This window comes from Desmodus rotundus, chromosome 9 (assembly GCF_022682495.2).
Source record: "Desmodus rotundus isolate HL8 chromosome 9, HLdesRot8A.1, whole genome shotgun sequence".
Classification (NCBI taxonomy): Eukaryota; Metazoa; Chordata; class Mammalia; order Chiroptera; family Phyllostomidae; genus Desmodus; species Desmodus rotundus.
Window position 1 is genome coordinate 105,639,434 of NC_071395.1, and position 18,456 is coordinate 105,657,889.

General features: G+C 47.0%; 2 protein-coding genes across 4 annotated transcripts; one reads left to right on the plus strand and one right to left on the minus strand.

Moving 5' to 3' along the window:
* The first annotated feature begins 429 nt into the window (after positions 1–429).
* Positions 430–6,284, plus strand: KLHL10 (kelch like family member 10). The gene is made up of 5 exons (XM_024553848.3): positions 430–623; positions 3,143–3,632; positions 4,294–4,911; positions 5,510–5,659; positions 5,876–6,284. The coding sequence occupies exons 1-5, from the start codon at positions 430–432 to the stop codon at positions 6,248–6,250; spliced, it is 1,827 nt and encodes a 608-aa protein (XP_024409616.2). The 3' UTR covers positions 6,251–6,284.
* Positions 6,285–6,457: 173 nt separating this feature from the next.
* KLHL11 (kelch like family member 11) lies at positions 6,458–18,221 on the minus strand. 3 transcript variants are annotated; one of them, XR_006654497.2, is made up of 3 exons: positions 17,638–18,221; positions 10,187–12,232; positions 6,458–8,269 (listed from the first exon to the last, which is right to left on the minus strand). XR_006654497.2 is itself a non-coding variant. In XM_024553498.3 (2 exons), the coding sequence occupies exons 1-2, from the start codon at positions 18,180–18,182 to the stop codon at positions 10,651–10,653; spliced, it is 2,127 nt and encodes a 708-aa protein (XP_024409266.1). In that variant the 5' UTR covers positions 18,183–18,221; the 3' UTR covers positions 6,458–10,650. The 3 variants fall into 3 exon arrangements, 1 of the variants encoding a protein (XP_024409266.1); XR_006654496.2 differs by having other exon boundaries at positions 6,458–8,272; XM_024553498.3 differs by having other exon boundaries at positions 6,458–12,232.
* Between the last annotated feature and the right edge of the window lie 235 nt (positions 18,222–18,456).

Consider the following 18,456-nt stretch of genomic DNA (forward strand, 5'->3'; position numbering starts at 1 on the left):
CCTCCTCTGTTGGTTTCCTTGAGCTCGGGGTCGGGGAGCCAAGTGCGGAGCTCCGGGAGGGCGGATGGATGATGCTACAGAGATAGAACCGGGCCGCAGGAACCAGAATTAATAAAAACTCTTATATGATGTTGGTGGGCACAGTCCCACTCTGGGTACAGTGGAGGTGTGGGGCGATTGGCAGCTTAACAGTGTGGTGGGGGAGGGGAGGAGGAAGGGGCCAGGGACAGGAGAGGGTTCCAGAACCTGAGAGCACAATCCCGAGGGTGACCTCACTGCAGGCTCGGGATTCTGGAACTTGGGCTGCCCGATGGACCCTACATGAAAAATGTAGAAGGGACAAGGAGCGACAGCTGGCTAAAGGGCCCCCCCCAGAACCCTCCCGACCCCCTGGGGAGAGCAGCCTCTCTCAGCTGGTCCCAGGGTGCCATGGAGATGGAGGGCGCGGCGGCCTCCACCCGGTTCCACCAACCTCACATGGAGCGGAAGATGAGTGCGATGACCTGTGAGATCTTCAACGAGCTCAGGCTGGAGGGCAAGCTGTGCGATGTGGTCATCAAGGTCAATGGCTTTGAGTTCAATGCCCACAAGAACATCCTCTGTAGCTGCAGTTCCTACTTTAGGTATAACAGGGTTGCTGAACAGAGCCAAACCAGGGGCTGGGTGCATGTGACTTCTTGCTTTATTTCAGGTTTCCTGCCCCACCATTTCGAGTTTAGGGGCTCTGTCAAAGCTCTGGGCTCCCGTAGCCTTTGCCACCCAAAGAGGCCCAACTAGGGCTGGACCCTCTTCCCACTGAACACCAGACCTCTCTCTGGCGTTCAGCTGGATTTCAACCACCTATTGGTTGGCCAGCTGCTTTCCCCTGCTTTGATTCTCACTCAAACCAACCTTTGGGAAAGTCGAGCGCCTATACTGGGTTTCCTGCTTGAACCTAGATGGTAACGCCATTTCAGCCGCCCCTATGCCCCTATCCCAGCTCAGACAAGCTCAGACAGGGTGGTCAAGTAACAAGGATTGGGGGAATGGGAAGGGGGATGCAGGGAAAGCACCCCGGAAATATCAGGGAAAGGGAGTCTCGGCACAAACCGTTGTAACCCAGGAAATAAAAGGGCTATTCTGTTCATGAGCTGAGAATGTCTGAGTAATCCATTCTGCCCCTCCTGTTGCTAAAACTCTTACCTCCATCTCCAGCAGAGTGTTCAAAAAGCCCAGACAGCACCTACTTCAAGCTTTGCAGGCACGCTGTCTCTGTCGCACGCAACTGCTCCACGCTGCCTTTAGGAAAGCAGCCGCAGCTAGTGCTAAGTGAAGGAGCATGGCTGTGCTCCAGTACAGTTATTTATGGACACTGAATTTGAATTTATTCTAATTTCCAGGTGCTGCAAAACACTCTTTTCACTCCCCCCCCCCCCCGCCCATTTAAAAAATGTAGAAAACCGTTTTCACCTCATGGGCAGTAGTACAAAGAGAGGTGGGTGGAATCTGGCTCAGTGGCTATATTTATGGACCCTGCTCTAGAGAAGACTTTGACCTCTAAGCCCATATTTTCTTAACCCCCCCCCAGAAAAGGGGAGCAAAATGTATGCTAGGGCAGGGAATTCCGTCTTGTTCAACACCTAGGAAAGCAGTCAGCTACATAGTGTAATGGTAGTCATTATTTACTCAATAATTATTTATCGAGTGTCCACTTTGTGACGGGGACTATAGTGGGTACTGGAAATAGAACAGCGAATAGAGAGAAACAGTCCGGTTCTCCTGAAGCTTACCTTCTGGTAGGGGGAATGGGCATTAAATAAATAAGATACATACCAGACTGTAAGTGCTAAGGAAAAAGAGAAGACAGGGAGTGATGGGTGGCAATTCTAAACAGGATTATCGCGTGCTGACATGGCTACATTTGAGCAGAGATTTCAAGGGAATCCAGGCAGCCTTCCAGGCAGAAGGACTGGCAGGGGGAGGACCCAAGATGGAAGCATTTCTGGTGCATCCAAGGAAGGCAGGCTGGCGGGACTGAAATGGAGTGAGGGGGAAGGTGGGAGGAGACACCGCAGGAGAGGTGTGACTGGTGGAGATCTCATCTCACGGGACTTCTGTAGACCCTGGTAAGGGCTTTGTATTTACTCTGCGTATGAAGGGAAGTCAATGGAAGGTTTTGACTTGCCAAAGGGGTGTCCAACCTTCTGGTGTCTCTGGGCCATGCTGGAAGAAGAAGTGTTGTCTTGGACCACTCATTAAATACACAAACACTACCAAAAACTGATGAGCAAAAAAAAAAAAAAAAAAAGGTTTTAAGTAAATTTACGACTTTGTGTTGGGCCGCATTCATAGTCATCCTGGGCTGCAGGTGGCCTGCGAGCCACAGGCTGGACACCCCTGGCTGAGTTTAAGAGGAACACGGGTGGCTTGGATGTGGCTAAAGTCGGGAGCTGTGAAGAGCAAACCTGCTAGCAGGTTACTCCCAATCTAGGCAAGAGACAGTGGGGGCTTGGACCACGGAGGTAGCAACAGAAGTGATTAGGTTATGGGCATGTGGTGATTGAAAACTACTTATTTCTTTTTTTGAAATTAAAAAAAAAAGATTTTATATATTTTAAAAAGATTTTATTTATTTAATTTCAGAGAGAGGGAAAGGGAAGGAGAAATAGAGGGAGAGGAACATCAATGTGTGGTTGCCTCTCACGTGCCCCTTCCTGGGAATCCAACCCATGACCCTTTGGTTTGCAGGCTGGCACTCAATCCACTGAGACACACCAGCCAGGGTGAAGATTACTTATTTTAAACATATATTGCTCAAGTTTAATTTTCTTACGCAAGGTAGAGTTTGATGGGCATGGGGTTGGGACAGAAGAGACCTGGGTCTTACTCCGAGCTCTAGACCCCCATTTCTCCATCTGCAAAGGAGACAGGGACCTAGTTATCACGAGGAGGATAGCGGCGACCACAGTTCCTGGAAAAGTTCTCCTGCCCACTGTATAAAGCACAGTCTGCTCTCCCTGCTCCTTCCTCACACCAGTCTATTTCCAAGGTGCTCTTTGGAAAATGTCCGAACTCTCTTCAGCAAGAAAAAGTGAGGGAAATGATGGCAAACTGGAGAGAAACGTTGCAGTGACTGCTAGTTTTTTGTTTTGTTTTTCCCCAGAGCTTTGTTTACAAGTGGCTGGAACAACACTGAAAAGAAGGTGTACAACATTCCCGGCATTTCCCCTGACATGATGAAGCTAATCATCGAATACGCGTACACCAGGACGGTCCCCATCACACCAGACAACGTGGAGAAGCTGCTGGCTGCTGCAGACCAGTTTAACATCATGGGTATCGTAAGGGGCTGCTGTGAGTTCCTCAAGTCAGAGCTGTGTCTGGACAACTGTATCGGCATCTGCAAGTTCACCGACTACTACTACTGCCCGGAACTGAGGCAGAAGGCCTACATGTTCATACTGCACAACTTTGAGGAGATGGTGAAGGTCTCGGCAGAGTTCTTAGAGCTCTCAGTCACCGAACTAAAGGACATCATTGAGAAAGACGAGCTAAACGTCAAACAAGAAGATGCTGTTTTTGAGGCCATTTTAAAGTGGATTGCTCACGATCCCCAAAATAGGAAGCAGCATATTTCAGTTTTGCTCCCCAAGGTCAAGTTTAATTATTGTTTTTGTGGGATGCTGAATTGCTCACTTTCGATTCATTTATCCCGGGGAAATTGTCCTGAGAGCCATAGTCAGATGTCTGACAGATTCCAGGGCGGTATTTACATACACTGATATAGAAGGCATCACCTGCTAGTTTTTGGAACTTTGCAATTCTCTTTGTCCTTGGCATTGCTAGTTCCTATTATCCCAGTCCTTTTATCCCAGTTGTATTCTTTGATCAAAATTCTCCCTGGCAGTGGGGGAAGGAGAATTTCCAAAAAAATTCTGAAGGGTCTTTTACCTTTGTCCAAACCCAAAAGAGAAACCGAAGTCATAGTCATTTGGTGCTAATTCATGTCATTTTACCTATAGAGACAAATACTGACCTACGGAACAGTTTACTACAGTTTTTTGGGGGGTCTAGGAGTGCTGTGCAGTGGCCAACGAGTGGGCTAGCTTGCTGATCATTTTCTAGCTCATTCTCAGCATCCTAATGTATACCACTTCTTAAAAACAAATCTTTAAGTTGAGTTGTAAATTAAAAAAAAAAAAAAAAAAGACCCTACTGCCATTCAAAGGCTGGCTGTAAAACAGGGGGTTAAGGATGTGGGTTTTCCAGGCATCCTCACCTCACTTTAAATCGCTTGCTGCATTTCCTTCTCAGGTTCGCCTGGCCCTAATGCATGCTGAGTACTTCATGAACAATGTTAAGATGAATGACTATGTCAAAGACAGCGAGGAATGCAAGCCAGTCATCATTAATGCCCTAAAGGCCATGTACGACCTAAACATGAATGGACCCTCCAACTCGGACTTCACCAACCCACTCACCAGGCCTCGCCTGCCCTATGCCATCCTGTTTGCGATTGGTGGCTGGAGTGGTGGGAGCCCCACCAATGCCATTGAGGCATACGATGCTCGGGCAGACAGATGGGTGAACGTCACTTGTGAGGAAGAGAGCCCCCGTGCCTACCACGGGGCAGCCTACCTGAAAGGCTACGTGTATATCATTGGGGGGTTTGATAGCGTGGACTATTTCAATAGCGTTAAGCGTTTTGACCCAGTTAAGAAAACTTGGCACCAGGTGGCCCCCATGCACTCCAGGCGTTGCTACGTCAGCGTGACAGTCCTCAGCAACTTCATTTACGCCATGGGAGGATTCGATGGCTACGTGCGTCTCAACACGGCCGAGCGCTACGAGCCCGAGACCAACCAGTGGACACTCATCGCCCCCATGCACGAGCAGAGGAGTGACGCGAGTGCCACAACTCTCTACGGGAAGGTAAAGCCGGGGGGGGGGGGGGCGCGTGAGAGCACACAAGCCCAGAAATAGCGCTCTTTGGTTTTGGGGGTGGGTGGGAAACAAGCAGCAGCACTCTTTGCAGTTCAATTCCTTCATCAGGAGACTGAGTCGCCCTTTGTAACTGTTTTTACTTTGCTTATTAAAAAGCAATGCGTGTACAGGGTAGGCACGCGGGCAGCCACGTCTGTGAAACCTGAACACGAGCCTCAGGCGAGCACCCCTGGACGACGGTGCCCCCCGCGTACTGGCGCACAGCCCTGCCCTCCAGCAGCGCTGCCCGCGACTGCACGAGGAAACGCCAACTGGAAGCTCGTCCTCTGGGCCGTCTTTGCGTTCTGCCCCATGAGTCTCTTTCCCTGGCCGAGTTTTTATTTGCATCCTTTCACTGTGTGTAATAAATGCTGAGCGTGACCATAAAAACGAAAACTAAAAAGCAATGCCGGCACACATGGAAAAAAGAAATGCAGTGCGCACAGACTGGCATCAAAAACGCACCCCCCGCCCCGCCCCGCATACACACCCTCCCGTGCCACCCCAGCGGTCTCGGCCGTCGTCACCTCGGGCCTGCCTCCCACAGGTCTACATATGCGGCGGGTTTAATGGGAACGAGTGCCTGTTCACAGCCGAGGTGTACAACGCCGAGAGCAACCAGTGGACCGTCATAGCGCCCATGAGGAGCCGGAGGAGCGGGATAGGCGTGATCGCCTATGGAGAGCACGTGTACGCGGTGAGTCCCCCTGTGCCACGACCAAAGCGACGCCCTCGCTTCTCTGTTAGTGAACAGATTTATGCTGTTGTGGGGGAGCGTTTGAAAAGGTTTTTCCCCAATGGCAGACATCGGAGGAGGGAGGCGTGGCATCACTAGCCCCCCACCCCCAGAAGGGCTTCCTAGGTGAACAGAACCAGGGGTTAACAGCCAGTCACGTTTGGTTGCTGCGCGCAGGTAGGCGGCTTCGACGGAGCTAACCGACTCAGGAGTGCAGAGGCCTACAGCCCAGTGGCTAACACCTGGCGCACAATCCCCACCATGTTCAATCCTCGCAGCAACTTCGGCATCGAGGTGGTGGATGACCTCTTGTTCGTGGTGGGCGGCTTCAACGGCTTCACCACCACCTTCAACGTGGAGTGCTACGACGAGAAGACCGACGAGTGGTACGACGCTCACGACATGAGCATCTACCGCAGCGCCCTGAGCTGCTGCGTGGTCCCGGGGCTGGCCAACGTCGGGGAGTACGCGGCCAGAAGGGACCACTTCACGGGACTGGCACTGCGGGACGAAGTGAAGTACTCCGCTTCAACGAGTACCCTGCCTGTATGAGCCTCTTCGTTTAGCTAATAAAAAGTCTGAGCAATAAGAATTAATTCTTTTTTTAAAATAAATTCAGTGTTTAAACTTTTAAGAGTACTGGAAAATGTTCAACTTAAGGGAGCCAAGGGCTGAACAAATGAGGGAGTAAGAGGGAAGGAAGAAAGGGATATTCAAAGCACACGCTGAAAAAGGAAAAATCACACGGTGCAAACCAGCTCTAATGAAATACGTTTATTTAGCACTTTCAGTGAGACCACTAGTACTCGAACACAGAACAAGAGCGCTTTAGGAACACAAAACAAGCTATTTTACAATGTAATGTCTCAAAGTGTCCGAAATTCCACATCTCCCGACTTACAGGAGATGGTCAAGGTTATACTTTCGGTAGAATAGGGGCTTGGATACTGCTGGCCCCCAAAACTCACTGTGCACCAGCCTGGACTAAGCGTGTATGTTACAAACAACTCGATGAGCTAGGCCTAGCACAGGGACTCTAAGGTCTTCAGACATCTAGCAGGCACTACTTTTCGGGGAGTGCATATGCGGAAGGATTAACTTCCCAAGTGCTCTATTGTATGCGCCTCACTGTCATACTGAGCAAGACAAAAGCCCTACAAAGGTAAGCAACAAAAAGCAGTCACTGGGCTACCTAAATTCCTTGAGGCAAAACCATCACTCTGTCATGTCATTGTTACTGTGTTGCATCACTCCACGATGAGCTCCCTTGTTTCCAGTGACATGTTATGTTAGTGTTGTAACAAAAACGAAAAGGGACTATTCTCAACAAAGTAACAAACTGGAGTGATGAACTGTGCCAAAAGGTTTGACAGTTAAACAGAAGACTGAATTGTTTCTCAAATATTCTACAGTTACATAGCAACCGATAGGCACCCTATTTTTACACGGTAGGCAGATGGACGTGCTTCGCAACTCTTTGTTTTCGAAAGACATGAAATGCGACCAATATGCCCTTTTTATTTAAGCTTAATTTAAGAAAAGCACAAAAAGTCCCTTTGGTTATGCTTGATTAGGCCAAGTAACTAAAATACACAATTTAGCTTACCTGTCTACCAAGAGTATAGTGTTCATATAGAATAACGAGGCAGAGAATAATGTATTTAAACATACCACATGCTACACTAATCAAGAAACATGAAGAAAAAAGTGTGCCCTAGAAACTGCCTTACCAGCAGCCTAAAGAGCTTAAAATACATAAACACACAAATCTTCCATAAACACCATCTTTTCAGCTCCAGACTGTTCTGTATTTTTAAAGTTAGTATTTAAAAATGTTTTGGTCCCAGAAGTACTATACAAAACCAGCTGATCAAAACAAAATTGATATCAATGAATTTTGAGATTTTTTTTTAGCAAAATACTTTTGAATTGGCACAGCAAAAGCCAAGATACACAAGACTAGTCATGCAAATAACTGCAAATGAAATACTCAAACACTAAGTTCATGACTGACATTCTCAATATACACCACTGATTTTTTAAGAAACCATGGTGGGAAGGTATAGTTAAAAGACATACATTCTGAGATAGAAGTAGCTTCACTCAAAGTTATGTATAGTTGTTACTTTTTATATAAACAATTACTCTTTTCCTTCCACAAAACCAAAAGCAAAAAAAAAAAAGGTTCGCTTAAATACACAATTGTATTTTTTAAAGCTGTAGTTTTAACTGCTTAAATTGTAAAACACAATCTTTTAAGTTTTCACCGAAAAGGGCAATTTCCCCACCCCAAAGAGCCACTTTAGTCTCTTCATAATCAGAACCTTTCCAGATATGCCAGGAAGTTATCTCGTTTAGAATTTCGGAATGTCAGCCTTGAACAGATTTAAGCAAATCTGGTTTCTTTCCTGATTAACGAGTTAGTTAGGATATTTCAGAAACAAAAGTTATTGATGTGAAGCCACACGTGGGAATCCATGTACGAAAATCGGAAATTCAGGAGTCAGGAGAACCTGCACACGTCATGCACGGAAGGACTTACCCCGTCTTTCCACCCATGGCCTGGGCCGCCTGCTAAGTTAAAAAACAACAATTTCAATCACGTTTTCAAAACCAGATTATACCTAAATCTTATGAGTTATAATTTCTGCCACATCACGTGAAAGACAGACATCCCTCCACGTAAGTTGGTAATGACTGTCTCAGAAAACCAGACAAAACACACAGGCCCAAATCCTTCTAGAAAGAAACTGGCACCCTAGTGAACTACTGAATTATTTAACCCACCAAGGAAAGGAAGTCTGCTAGCGCAGCCCACCAGAGAAATGAGATCGCCATTCAACGAGCTTTTCTGTCTTACTTGCATAGACCTCTCACTACTAAGAATTTGCACTGTTCAGGATCCAATGGCTTTTATTAAAATAACTACAAATACAGAGAAACTGAGAAATGGTTGAGGCTGGGTAGGATACTATATCCTCACATAGCAATATGACTTGCAGTTTCCTACCCCCACCCCAACCTAAATTAAATTGCTCTTTGTTTTTTTAAATATAATCATCACTTGAGGATATGTTTATTGACTTTAGAGAGAGAGGAAGGAGAGGCAAGAGAGGGAGGGAGGGAGGGAGGGAGGGAGGGAGAGAGAGAGAAACATTGATTCATTGTCTCCCAACCGGGGATCAAACCTGCAACCTAGGTACATGCCCTGACCAGGAGCCCACCACCTTTCAGGGTACTGGACTGCGCTCCAACCAACCACACCGGCTGGCCAGGGCTAAATTAAATGGTTTTAAAGATTTCCAACGTGTTTATTGAAAAACTGTACTAGGCAGGGATATCCATTTGGAAATTTCAGGAAAGTTCTTAGTATAGAGTCCAAGAATTAAACATTAATAGTCTTGCAGCAAACTGAGAGCTAAACTTTCTGGTTGTATTTTTTAATTTTTTTGATGTTTGATATGACTAATAAGGAGGTTAACCATAATGGAGTAGGAAACAAAAAACAAATCACTTAGGATTTAATTTCTAGGACAGTATTCCGGAATGTCTAAGAATATAGAGACATTCCAAAAGAAACAAGAAAAATACACCGGACCCCATTGCAAACAGCAGGAGCAGAAGTTACCAAGTGCTACAACAGTCCACCTGAGTGTTAATTTGTATAAAGCTCGGGAGTGTGTAAGAGAATCAGAAGAATGCATAAAAACAAATAAAAGATAACTACAGTAATAAATTTTGAAGAGCCAGAATTATGCACTCAAGTTTTATATTCTAGGCTCAGGTGAAGCTTCAATGAAAGTCTAGGGCAACTGGGGAGCGTTTGAGATCTTGCTCCCAGCATATGTGGTCAGTTAGGCTCAAATAAACTCTCATTAAAAAAAAAGTCTAGGGCGACTGGATATAACTTAACAAGCGGGGCTGAGGAATAGTAAGGCTTCTCTTTAGCAACATTTCTCCAAATTGTTATGTCCTTCCCATTGCAAAAAAAGCTTCTTTTAGAAAGAAATAAGGATTCTATTAAATATGAATTAGGGCAAAATTTAAAATCGAAGGCATTGAGTGTCGATTGTCATAGGCATTATTTATTTACACTCATTGACTTATCCTTAAATAAGCCTGCAAATCCTGAAAAAACTATGTAAAATTTTTTTTAATGCCTTTGATTTCTTGGTCTACACTAATACTTGTCAGAGAAGTGAATTTCATATATATAATGTCCTCTGCATTCAATCAGTTAAAGATCAATACTTTTGCCAACTACTATCTCCTCAGAGTGATAGAGCTTGAAGTTGATAACTGAGTTGCTAAAGAAATGAAAAATATTCAAAAAATGCATGAGCCAATCACAAATTCCTCATCAGTCAACTCTTCTGGAAGGAAACAAAAGAGCATTTCTGGATAAACAAAATATCAATGCAAATATTCTAAAGCCATCTTGCCGAAATAGTGTGCTTTTCCCTTCAACGTTCAGTCCGCTACACAGACCTCTCGCAGATGAGGGCTCAAGGCGAAAGTTCCGATCTCGTCAACACCAACCGTTCAGGAGAGAATGAAAAGAAGTATCAAGGTAAATGTGCAAATAAAACCGGTGCTTCCAGCCCGTTGAAAACCTCAGTCCCCAAGACAAAGGGGTCAGAACTTCTTGGCAGAAAACAAGCCAAGTAACTATACCTGGTTTTCCCACTTGTCTTTAATAAGATCTTGCTTCCCTAGCACATACACACAAGCCAGAGATGAAGACCAAGGACACAAAAAGGCTGCAAACTCACAAAAATTACCACGTACTGAGTTTCCCAGTCTTCCGGTTTTAACTGTTATTTCCTTTATAGGAGGCAACAATCAATTCCTGTAGAAAATAAGTTATCGACATACTTTTTCAAGTAACAGTCTGGATACCTTCACCCTCACGAAACAGGTGTAACTGTCCTAGGCCGCACGTATTAGAGAACCTAGCACTCAATCTGAGAGCTTGGCACTCGCCTCATGTTTAGGGCGTGCCGATGTATTTCTTGCATCTGTCTGATCCGGTCTTTTTGCCACATTAAGTTTTGAGGCATAGGGTATCTCTGTGTGCCATGCAGGTACCGGTACGGGATCCTCACGTGGCAAGCCGTGGCTCTACAGCGAGGCTGCGGCATGGGAGGAAGCAGCATCCACCTCTTTCTCTCGGCGCAGTACCGGTAGGCCTCTTTCCGGTACTGCTTGTCAATGTCATCACTGTTTTTCCAGCCGCCGATAATGAAAACATCATCCTTGTAATAGCAAATGGCTGCTCCCTCAATGCTGAGGACTTCTGGAGGTAAGCTTTCAAGGATCTCATCGGAAACTTGGCTGGCAATTTTCCTGACTGCTTCTTCATTTTCTAAAGAATAACTCTTGGGACAGCATGATGCTGTCTGATAAAAGTTTGAGTTGACCACGGACATTTGGAAAAAGCAGTAATTGTCAATAAGCGGCAAAGATTCCACATCTTGCCACTGTCGAGTCTCCGTATCGTAGCAAGTAATTACAGCCTTCAATCCATCCTCGGTGTCCCGGTCCACAGGAGTCCGGGCAGCGATGTACACAAACCTGTCTTCAATGGCTAGTGCTTTGACGTCTCGAAGAATCTTTGGTGCCGATTCCAAGTTGTGCCACTTATCAAGCTCGGGATTATAAACAGTAACATCTTTGAAGCCAGGACTAAAGTTGCCATGTCCTCCAATGCTGTAGAGCTTCCCCTTGACTTGCGTTAGTCCAAAAGAATGCTTCCTTGTCATCAGACTACAAACATGTTCCCATATATTAAAATTTGGGTTATACCTTTCCACAGTTTTTGCAAACCCTGGTTCCATTGACCCAGCAACATACACATGGGAATCTGTTACCGCCACTGCATGTCCATCCAGATGGTTATGAATATGGGGCAGGTTGACCCATCTGTCTTCATCCACAAAATACCCTACACATTCACTTAAATAGTCCCCTCCTTCTGACACGCCCCCAATGACCATGATCACGTCCATGTTCTGCCCATAGCGAGGCAACAACGAGACGGGAGAAGCGGGATGCTGGAACGTGCCCGACTGTATGTTCTCAGCTCTCAGGGCATGCCTCTCCACCGCATCAGCCACCAACTTGACACAAACTTCACTGTTGGCCACGAGCCTCTCTGGTTTGACATGGCGAGTGAGGTAAGTAGGTTTCATCTGGGACAATCTCAGCAATTTAAATAGTTCTTCAAAGTATCTCTCTCTCTCTTCAGGATTTCTCTGAACCCACTTCAAAACTGTTTCAAAAAGGACCTCTTCGGAATCAACCGTAATTTCCAAGTCTGACAGCCAGTCTCGAATAAGGTGGAAAGGTAAAGTATAAAACTCCTCATCCTGGATCACTCTGTGGAAATTTCTCCGTATCATATCGGCAGCTTTCAGAGCGAGTTGGCTCAGGGTATACATGTGAGCTAAGCTATGAATGGCCACGCAATTAGAGAGATGAAGTTTTTTCTTAAGAAATTCTCCACAAAATTCTTTTAAACGAATTAACAGGAACCTAAAATCAATAAAAAGAAAGATCAATTTTCAAATGTGCATAAATATAGTGGCTGCATTTTGAGAGCATCTGAGTTATACAAACTGAAATGGTCAGCTTCATTTCACTTTATGCACAATATCTGAATAAAAGCAAATCCTCCCAAATTAAAATGGATTATGCTGAAAAGTATGTTTACAAGCATATATAAAACCATCTTTATACATGATGTTTTAAGTTATTTGTATTATATAGTTTGTATATAGTTACATATTACACATAATGTATCTAATACCTACACAGTGGAGTTTTTAGATTATGTAAGGCTTCCCAGAACATATCCTTTAATAAAGTGCAACAGTCCCATACTTTATTTTCACTTTAGTTTGCCCTTGGCAAAAGCAAATCCCAGGCAAACTTGCCTATGCCATCCTGCCCTAAGCCCTAGCCAGTGACCAGCCTCTTCTTCGATGAGGCAGGGTCTCAGTGAAGAGACTTTATTAAGCACTGACTGCATCGTACAGAAACTGTGGCCCGGAGATTGTCTGCTCAAGCATCAGAAGCGACAGCAGTGAAGGTTTCATGTCAGAGGTTGAAATCACCGCTCCACTTGACCTTTCTTCCGAGTCAGCAAGTGAAGGGAGGGTGCTGGGGAGTGTGTGAGCACTTCGGGCCAAGCTGCTTTCCCTTTAAAAGCAGGAGTGACAAAACAAACTCAAACATCTGAAGAAGTCAGGAAATAAAACAGCAGCAATAAAAAACACATGGGTTTTTTTGTGTGTAGGACACACACACAAAAAAAATGTAGGACAGTCCAGGTTTAAAAAAGAAAAGAAAGTGGTTTGGCCTGTAACTGAGTAGAAATCGCCCACCTAAATTTGTTTGAAGTTAAATTTTATTTTACTTTTTAAAATATTTTATTTATTTATTTTTAGAGAAGGGAGAGAAGGGGAAAGAGAAACACAAATGTGTGGTTGCCTCTCATGAGCCCCCCACCGGGGACCTGGCTCACAACCCAGGCATGTGCGCTGACTGGGAATCAAACTGGCGACCCTTTGGTTTGCAGGCCAGCACTCAGTCCACTGAGCCACACCAGCCAGGGCTGAAGTTAAATTAAAAAAAAAACTCCACAATAGTTTTAGCCAAATCCTTAAATATGGCAGAATTCAGACCTAATGGTAGTCAATTTGTGACCACATCTTTAAAAACAGAAAGTCCCCAGCACTGAGAACCTTAACAATATGAGGATGACCTCATCAGTTCAGGCCTAATTCAGTAACCATTTGTTATTACGGTTATTACAACTATTGTGAACCCAGAGACAGACAATACACACTAAGAGAGGGCTCCTGGTGGCTAACTGGGCTCAAATTTTTAAAACAGAGCCTAGTAGCCATTTCTACACAGGAGCCTCTCACACAAACTGCACTTTAGGGAGAGGCCTGCCCAGTGTTTCTGCCATCTGAGCCAGCCATTATAAAGGAGTTCCTGGAATCCTATTTCAACCAACAGGACTGAGGCTTTCTCCCCATCCAATCAGAACTGTGCAGCTCCAACCAACCAGGATGGCTCTATTCTGACCAATCAGGACAGTGTCTTTTGGACCAATTGAACTATGAAGATTTGAAGCCCTCATTTGCACGAGGATAGACTAATCAGGGACCAGAGGCAGGGACTTCTGTCCATATAAGCCAGCTTCCTTCTCCCGCTCTGAGCACACACTTTCCTTTCCCGTTGTAGTCTGTGTGTCCTTGGTTGAGCTGAAACACCAAAGCTGTGTCATTGAACACGGAGCAGCTCAGAAAGGATCAGACTAGGGCGGCACAAAGCAGACCGTCAGGGAGCAGAGCTGTCTATTCGGAAAGGGCCCGGCCCCTCGGCTGACTCACAGTTCCCCGTATCACAATTGAGCTGTTGCACAGCCCATGCTGTTTTCACAGCTGTGCTGTATCAGGGTTGAGCTGTTTAGTACTGAATAGTTTTCTTCTTCACCGCACCCCAAGCTGGGGAGTCCTGTTGGCTTTGAATTCGTGCCACTGACCATGAATGATGCTATCCAACAGTGATATAAAGATGATTAAGACAGGCTCCCTTCCTCCTCTTCAGGGAAGATACCATCTTAGACATAAGACAAAGACATGGTGGAGTGTGACAGCTCTAGCAGCTCTCAAACATGCCTGGGTGCCAGGGTCACTAGGTTCCCAGGCTCCAACCCTCCTCCAGCTCCTGTATTTGTCAGGCACTCTAGGTAATTCTGGGAGATATTCCCTTGGACAAGCATCTGGAAACACTGCTCCATGAAAACAACAGCATATACAAGGTATTCGCCATGCGATGGGCACCGTATACTGCACTTCCTGTTATTTACAGTGTAAGTGCCCTACAAGGTAGGTAATGACCAACAGAGTACATGCGGGGAGGAGGGAGAGGGATCCTGCCTCAGAGCTGATATGATCAGATGTGATGGTGGCAGCGCACTGTGAAAAGTGCCCAACACAAGGCAGCTGCTCAGCAGCTGACAGATGGAGAAGAGTTAGAGTTTTAAGTAAATTGCCTGGGGTGTTTTCTCCTCCTCCTTACCCCCGAACCCCCAGTAAAGCAGAGACAAATCTGAAAAACACACGCTCATTGACAGAAGCAAACACAGCGTGAGTGAATGCAGTGAGCCTTCCATACCCATTTTTATTCAACCCCCCTCCCTCGCCCCCTCAGATCTGTACCTGCCCACCCCGCCCTACCCCATCCGCTAATGGATGGCCCAGGTCCGCACTGCTTTGAGGAAAGGGAAGCCATCAGGCAGACACTTCATCTTCCCATTACCCAAGCTGCCTACAGCTTTACCCTAATTCTGCCTTCCCACCGACTTGTCCACTTTTAATATGGCTTCTATCCCTTCTTGGTTTTGAGGACTTTGCTCCTGCAAGTATTTCCCTGCTCCTGTAACATCAATTTCTCCTCTTTTACTGATTCACTTTTCATCAGCACACAAACATGCTCTAATATCCCCTATCTTTGAGAGGGGGAAAAGAGAGATCTCCCTGGACTCCTCCCTAAACATTTCCACGTGTATCACTTTTCCGATCCTCTCTGCAGCAAGACCTAGTTTAAATGGCTCTTGCCCCTGGCTGGGTGGCTCAGCCGGTTAGTGTCCTCCCGATAAGCCAAGGTTTGGGGTTTGAGCCCCATCAGGGCACAAAAGAATCAACCAATGGCCCTGACTAGTGGTGTTCAGTGGGTTGAGTGCTGGCCTGCAAACTGAGGGCTCACTGAGGGTTCAATTCCTGGTCAGGGCACATACTTGGGTTGCAGGCTGGGTCTCCCCCACTGGAGGCATGCAAAAGGCAACTGATCAATGTTTCTCTCCCTTCCCCTCTCTAAAAAATAAAATCTTACCCCCCCCCAAAAAAAAATCAACCAATGAATGCATAAATAAGTGAAACAACAAATTAATGTCTCCCTTCCTCTAAAAAAATGAACCAACAACAATGAATTTTTAAAAATTTAAAAATGGCTCCTGTCAACGAATGCCATCAAGGACCCATCGCCAATTTCAACGACCACTTATGACTGACGGAGCTGACGTGACTGGCTACTCACTCCTAGACACCTTTTCTTTCTAGGCTTCCATGAGATGAGTCTTCTCTGCTGGCTCCTCTTTCACATTTTGGAGAACCCCAGGGCTCAGTCCTGCCCCTTCTCTTCTTTACATAGTAACTTCACCCAGTCCCATAGCTTTAATGATCATCCATCTGCTACCTTCCTCCCAATCTCTAGGCCCCAATGCTCTGATATCCAATCACCTACTCAGACATCTGGATCCAAACCAAACTGCTGATCTTTCTCCCAAACTTGCTTTCCTGCAGACTTCCACATGTTAATGAATAACAACTCCAACTTTCCAACTGCCCCGGCCAAAAACTAGCAGTTTTTCCCTCACACGCCCCATCAAATCCATCAGCGAATTCATCTCATCTTCAAAATGTTGACAGAACTGAAGCACTTCTTACCACCTTTACTCCTCCCTCCTCAATCCAAGTCACCGCCACGGAGGCAACAACCTCCAGAACTAGGCTGTGTCTGGCCCGCAGCCCCTTCCCTGCGGCCCCTTTCTTTTTTCAACATAGCAGAATTCTTCAAATCGGACTGCATCACCCCTCTGCCTCAAACCTTCCCATCTCATGCAGAATAAGAGTTCAATTCCTGCCACAGGCCCACAAGGCCCTATGGGATCTGGGTCCACTTCCATCACCACACGCAGGCCCCTCCTCCTCTCCTTCGGCATCCCTTTGATCCAGCCACCAAGGCCTCCTGCTCTTCTTCACCACCCAGACAAGCTCCACCCCAGGGCCTTTACACCTCTGTCCCCACCTGAAACACCAATTCACCTCGCCAACTTCAGCTTTTTTGCAAAATGTCCTCTTTGTAAGGATTCTCTATTCAATTTTTAAAAAGTTTCTCTCCATCAGCACTTTCTATGTGTCGTTTTATTTTTCATCATAGCTCTAACAATCAACCAAAGTGCTATTTCATTTATTTGTTGTCCATCTCCCAATGTGAGTGCAATGAGGAAAGGGCCTTTTTGTCTGTTTTGTTCACCACTAACTTCCCAGCACCTTTGAACCCAGTGTCTGATCTAGTGTATAAAAGGTACTCAATAGGTATTTGTTAAAATAATGTATCAGTAACATAATACTGCTCGAGCAGGCTCCTCCCATCTCTATAAATGGCATTCACCTGCCTCCTAACCAGTCTCTGGGGCATCCCTCCCTGCCCCCTACAATCCATTTACCACAGCAGCAGAATAATCTTTTTAAAAATTTAAACCTCATAATTTCGTTAACCAAGCTTCCCATCACCTAGAAAATCCAAATTCCTTATACCAACACGTTTCACAAACCCTTCCCTCCCTCACCCCCTATATCCAGTCCCACTGAATTTTTCTTTTTTAGTTCTCTGCGCCAAACTGGATCTTGCCTGAGAGCCTCTGCGCTATTTGCCCGGAATGTTCATTCCCCATCTTTGCTGTACAGAGGTCGGTTTAAATGTCACCTACTCAGAAAGGTCTTTCCTCTAACCAATCACTATCTTTTCGTCCCCGTCCCCCACTTTACCCCTTTTTAACGTCAACACCACACTTAGAAAATGGGGGCTTTGCTTTCCATTGCCTTTGTTCCTCCACCTGGAATCTGAGCTCCACCAGGGAAAGCAGCCCTCACTGGACTGGCCGGCCGCATCCTCAGCGCCCAGCGCTGAAGCCGCCACACAGCAGGCACAGAATCAAACAGATGCATTTTCTCAGGGTTCACTCGAGCCCATCCGTAGGCACTGCCCTCCCCACCTGCGCCGTCCCCTGGATGCAGGCCTCGGGAGGGAAGCCAGCGTCGCCACCTCTCACCTTCCCTGCATCACTCGAGTCCCCTGCCTACCTGTCGGCCAACTCCAGCACCTCGTGCACGCTGCCCGTGCTGACGCGGATGCGCCCGGTGTACATGTATTCGATAACGGCTTCCACCGTGTCGGGTTCGGGTCCGGGCTCGGAGCTCCACTTGCGCATCTCCACTCGGCCTGAGCGGGACTCCGAGAACTGACCCGAGAGCAGGGGCGTGAAGTACTCGGTGGCAGCGGCCAGCACCGAACGGTGGGCCCGGAACTCGCGGCCTCCGGCACCGCCGAAGCACAACGTAATATCACAGAAGAGGCCCTGGCGCCGCTGCTCGTTCTGCCTCCACGACAGCTCCGAGCAGTGAGAGCTGCACTCGAAATCCTCGGCCTCCGGGCCCGGATCGCCCCCGCTCGCCTCCATGGCAGATAAGCAAGGCCCCGGCCCGAAGTCCACCGTGCCGCTGCCCCTGACTTCAGCGGCCAGCCCCGCCGAGCCTGCGGCAGCGGTTTCCATGGTCTCCATCTCCAGGACCTGAAGAGATGCTGCTGCGGCTGCTGCGGCCGCCGCCGCTACTGCCGCAGCCGCCATCTTGACGCCGCCGCGCCCGGCCGCCGCAGTCTCAGAACGGTCCAGCCGTTGTGGGGCGACGCAGAGGGATTCTGGGAATAAATAGTGGACACTGGGCGGAGCCAGTCGGCAGAGGGGTCTGCGCAGGCGCCGCGGCACCCGCCCGCCTCTGTCCCATGTTGGGTAAGCTGGGAACTACTGCCGTCCAGTTACGACGAGGTCTGCCACCCACTGTCGGTGTGGCATGGCCTGTCTTCTTTCCCTATCTGAGTAGCATTCTCTTCATCCTAGGCAT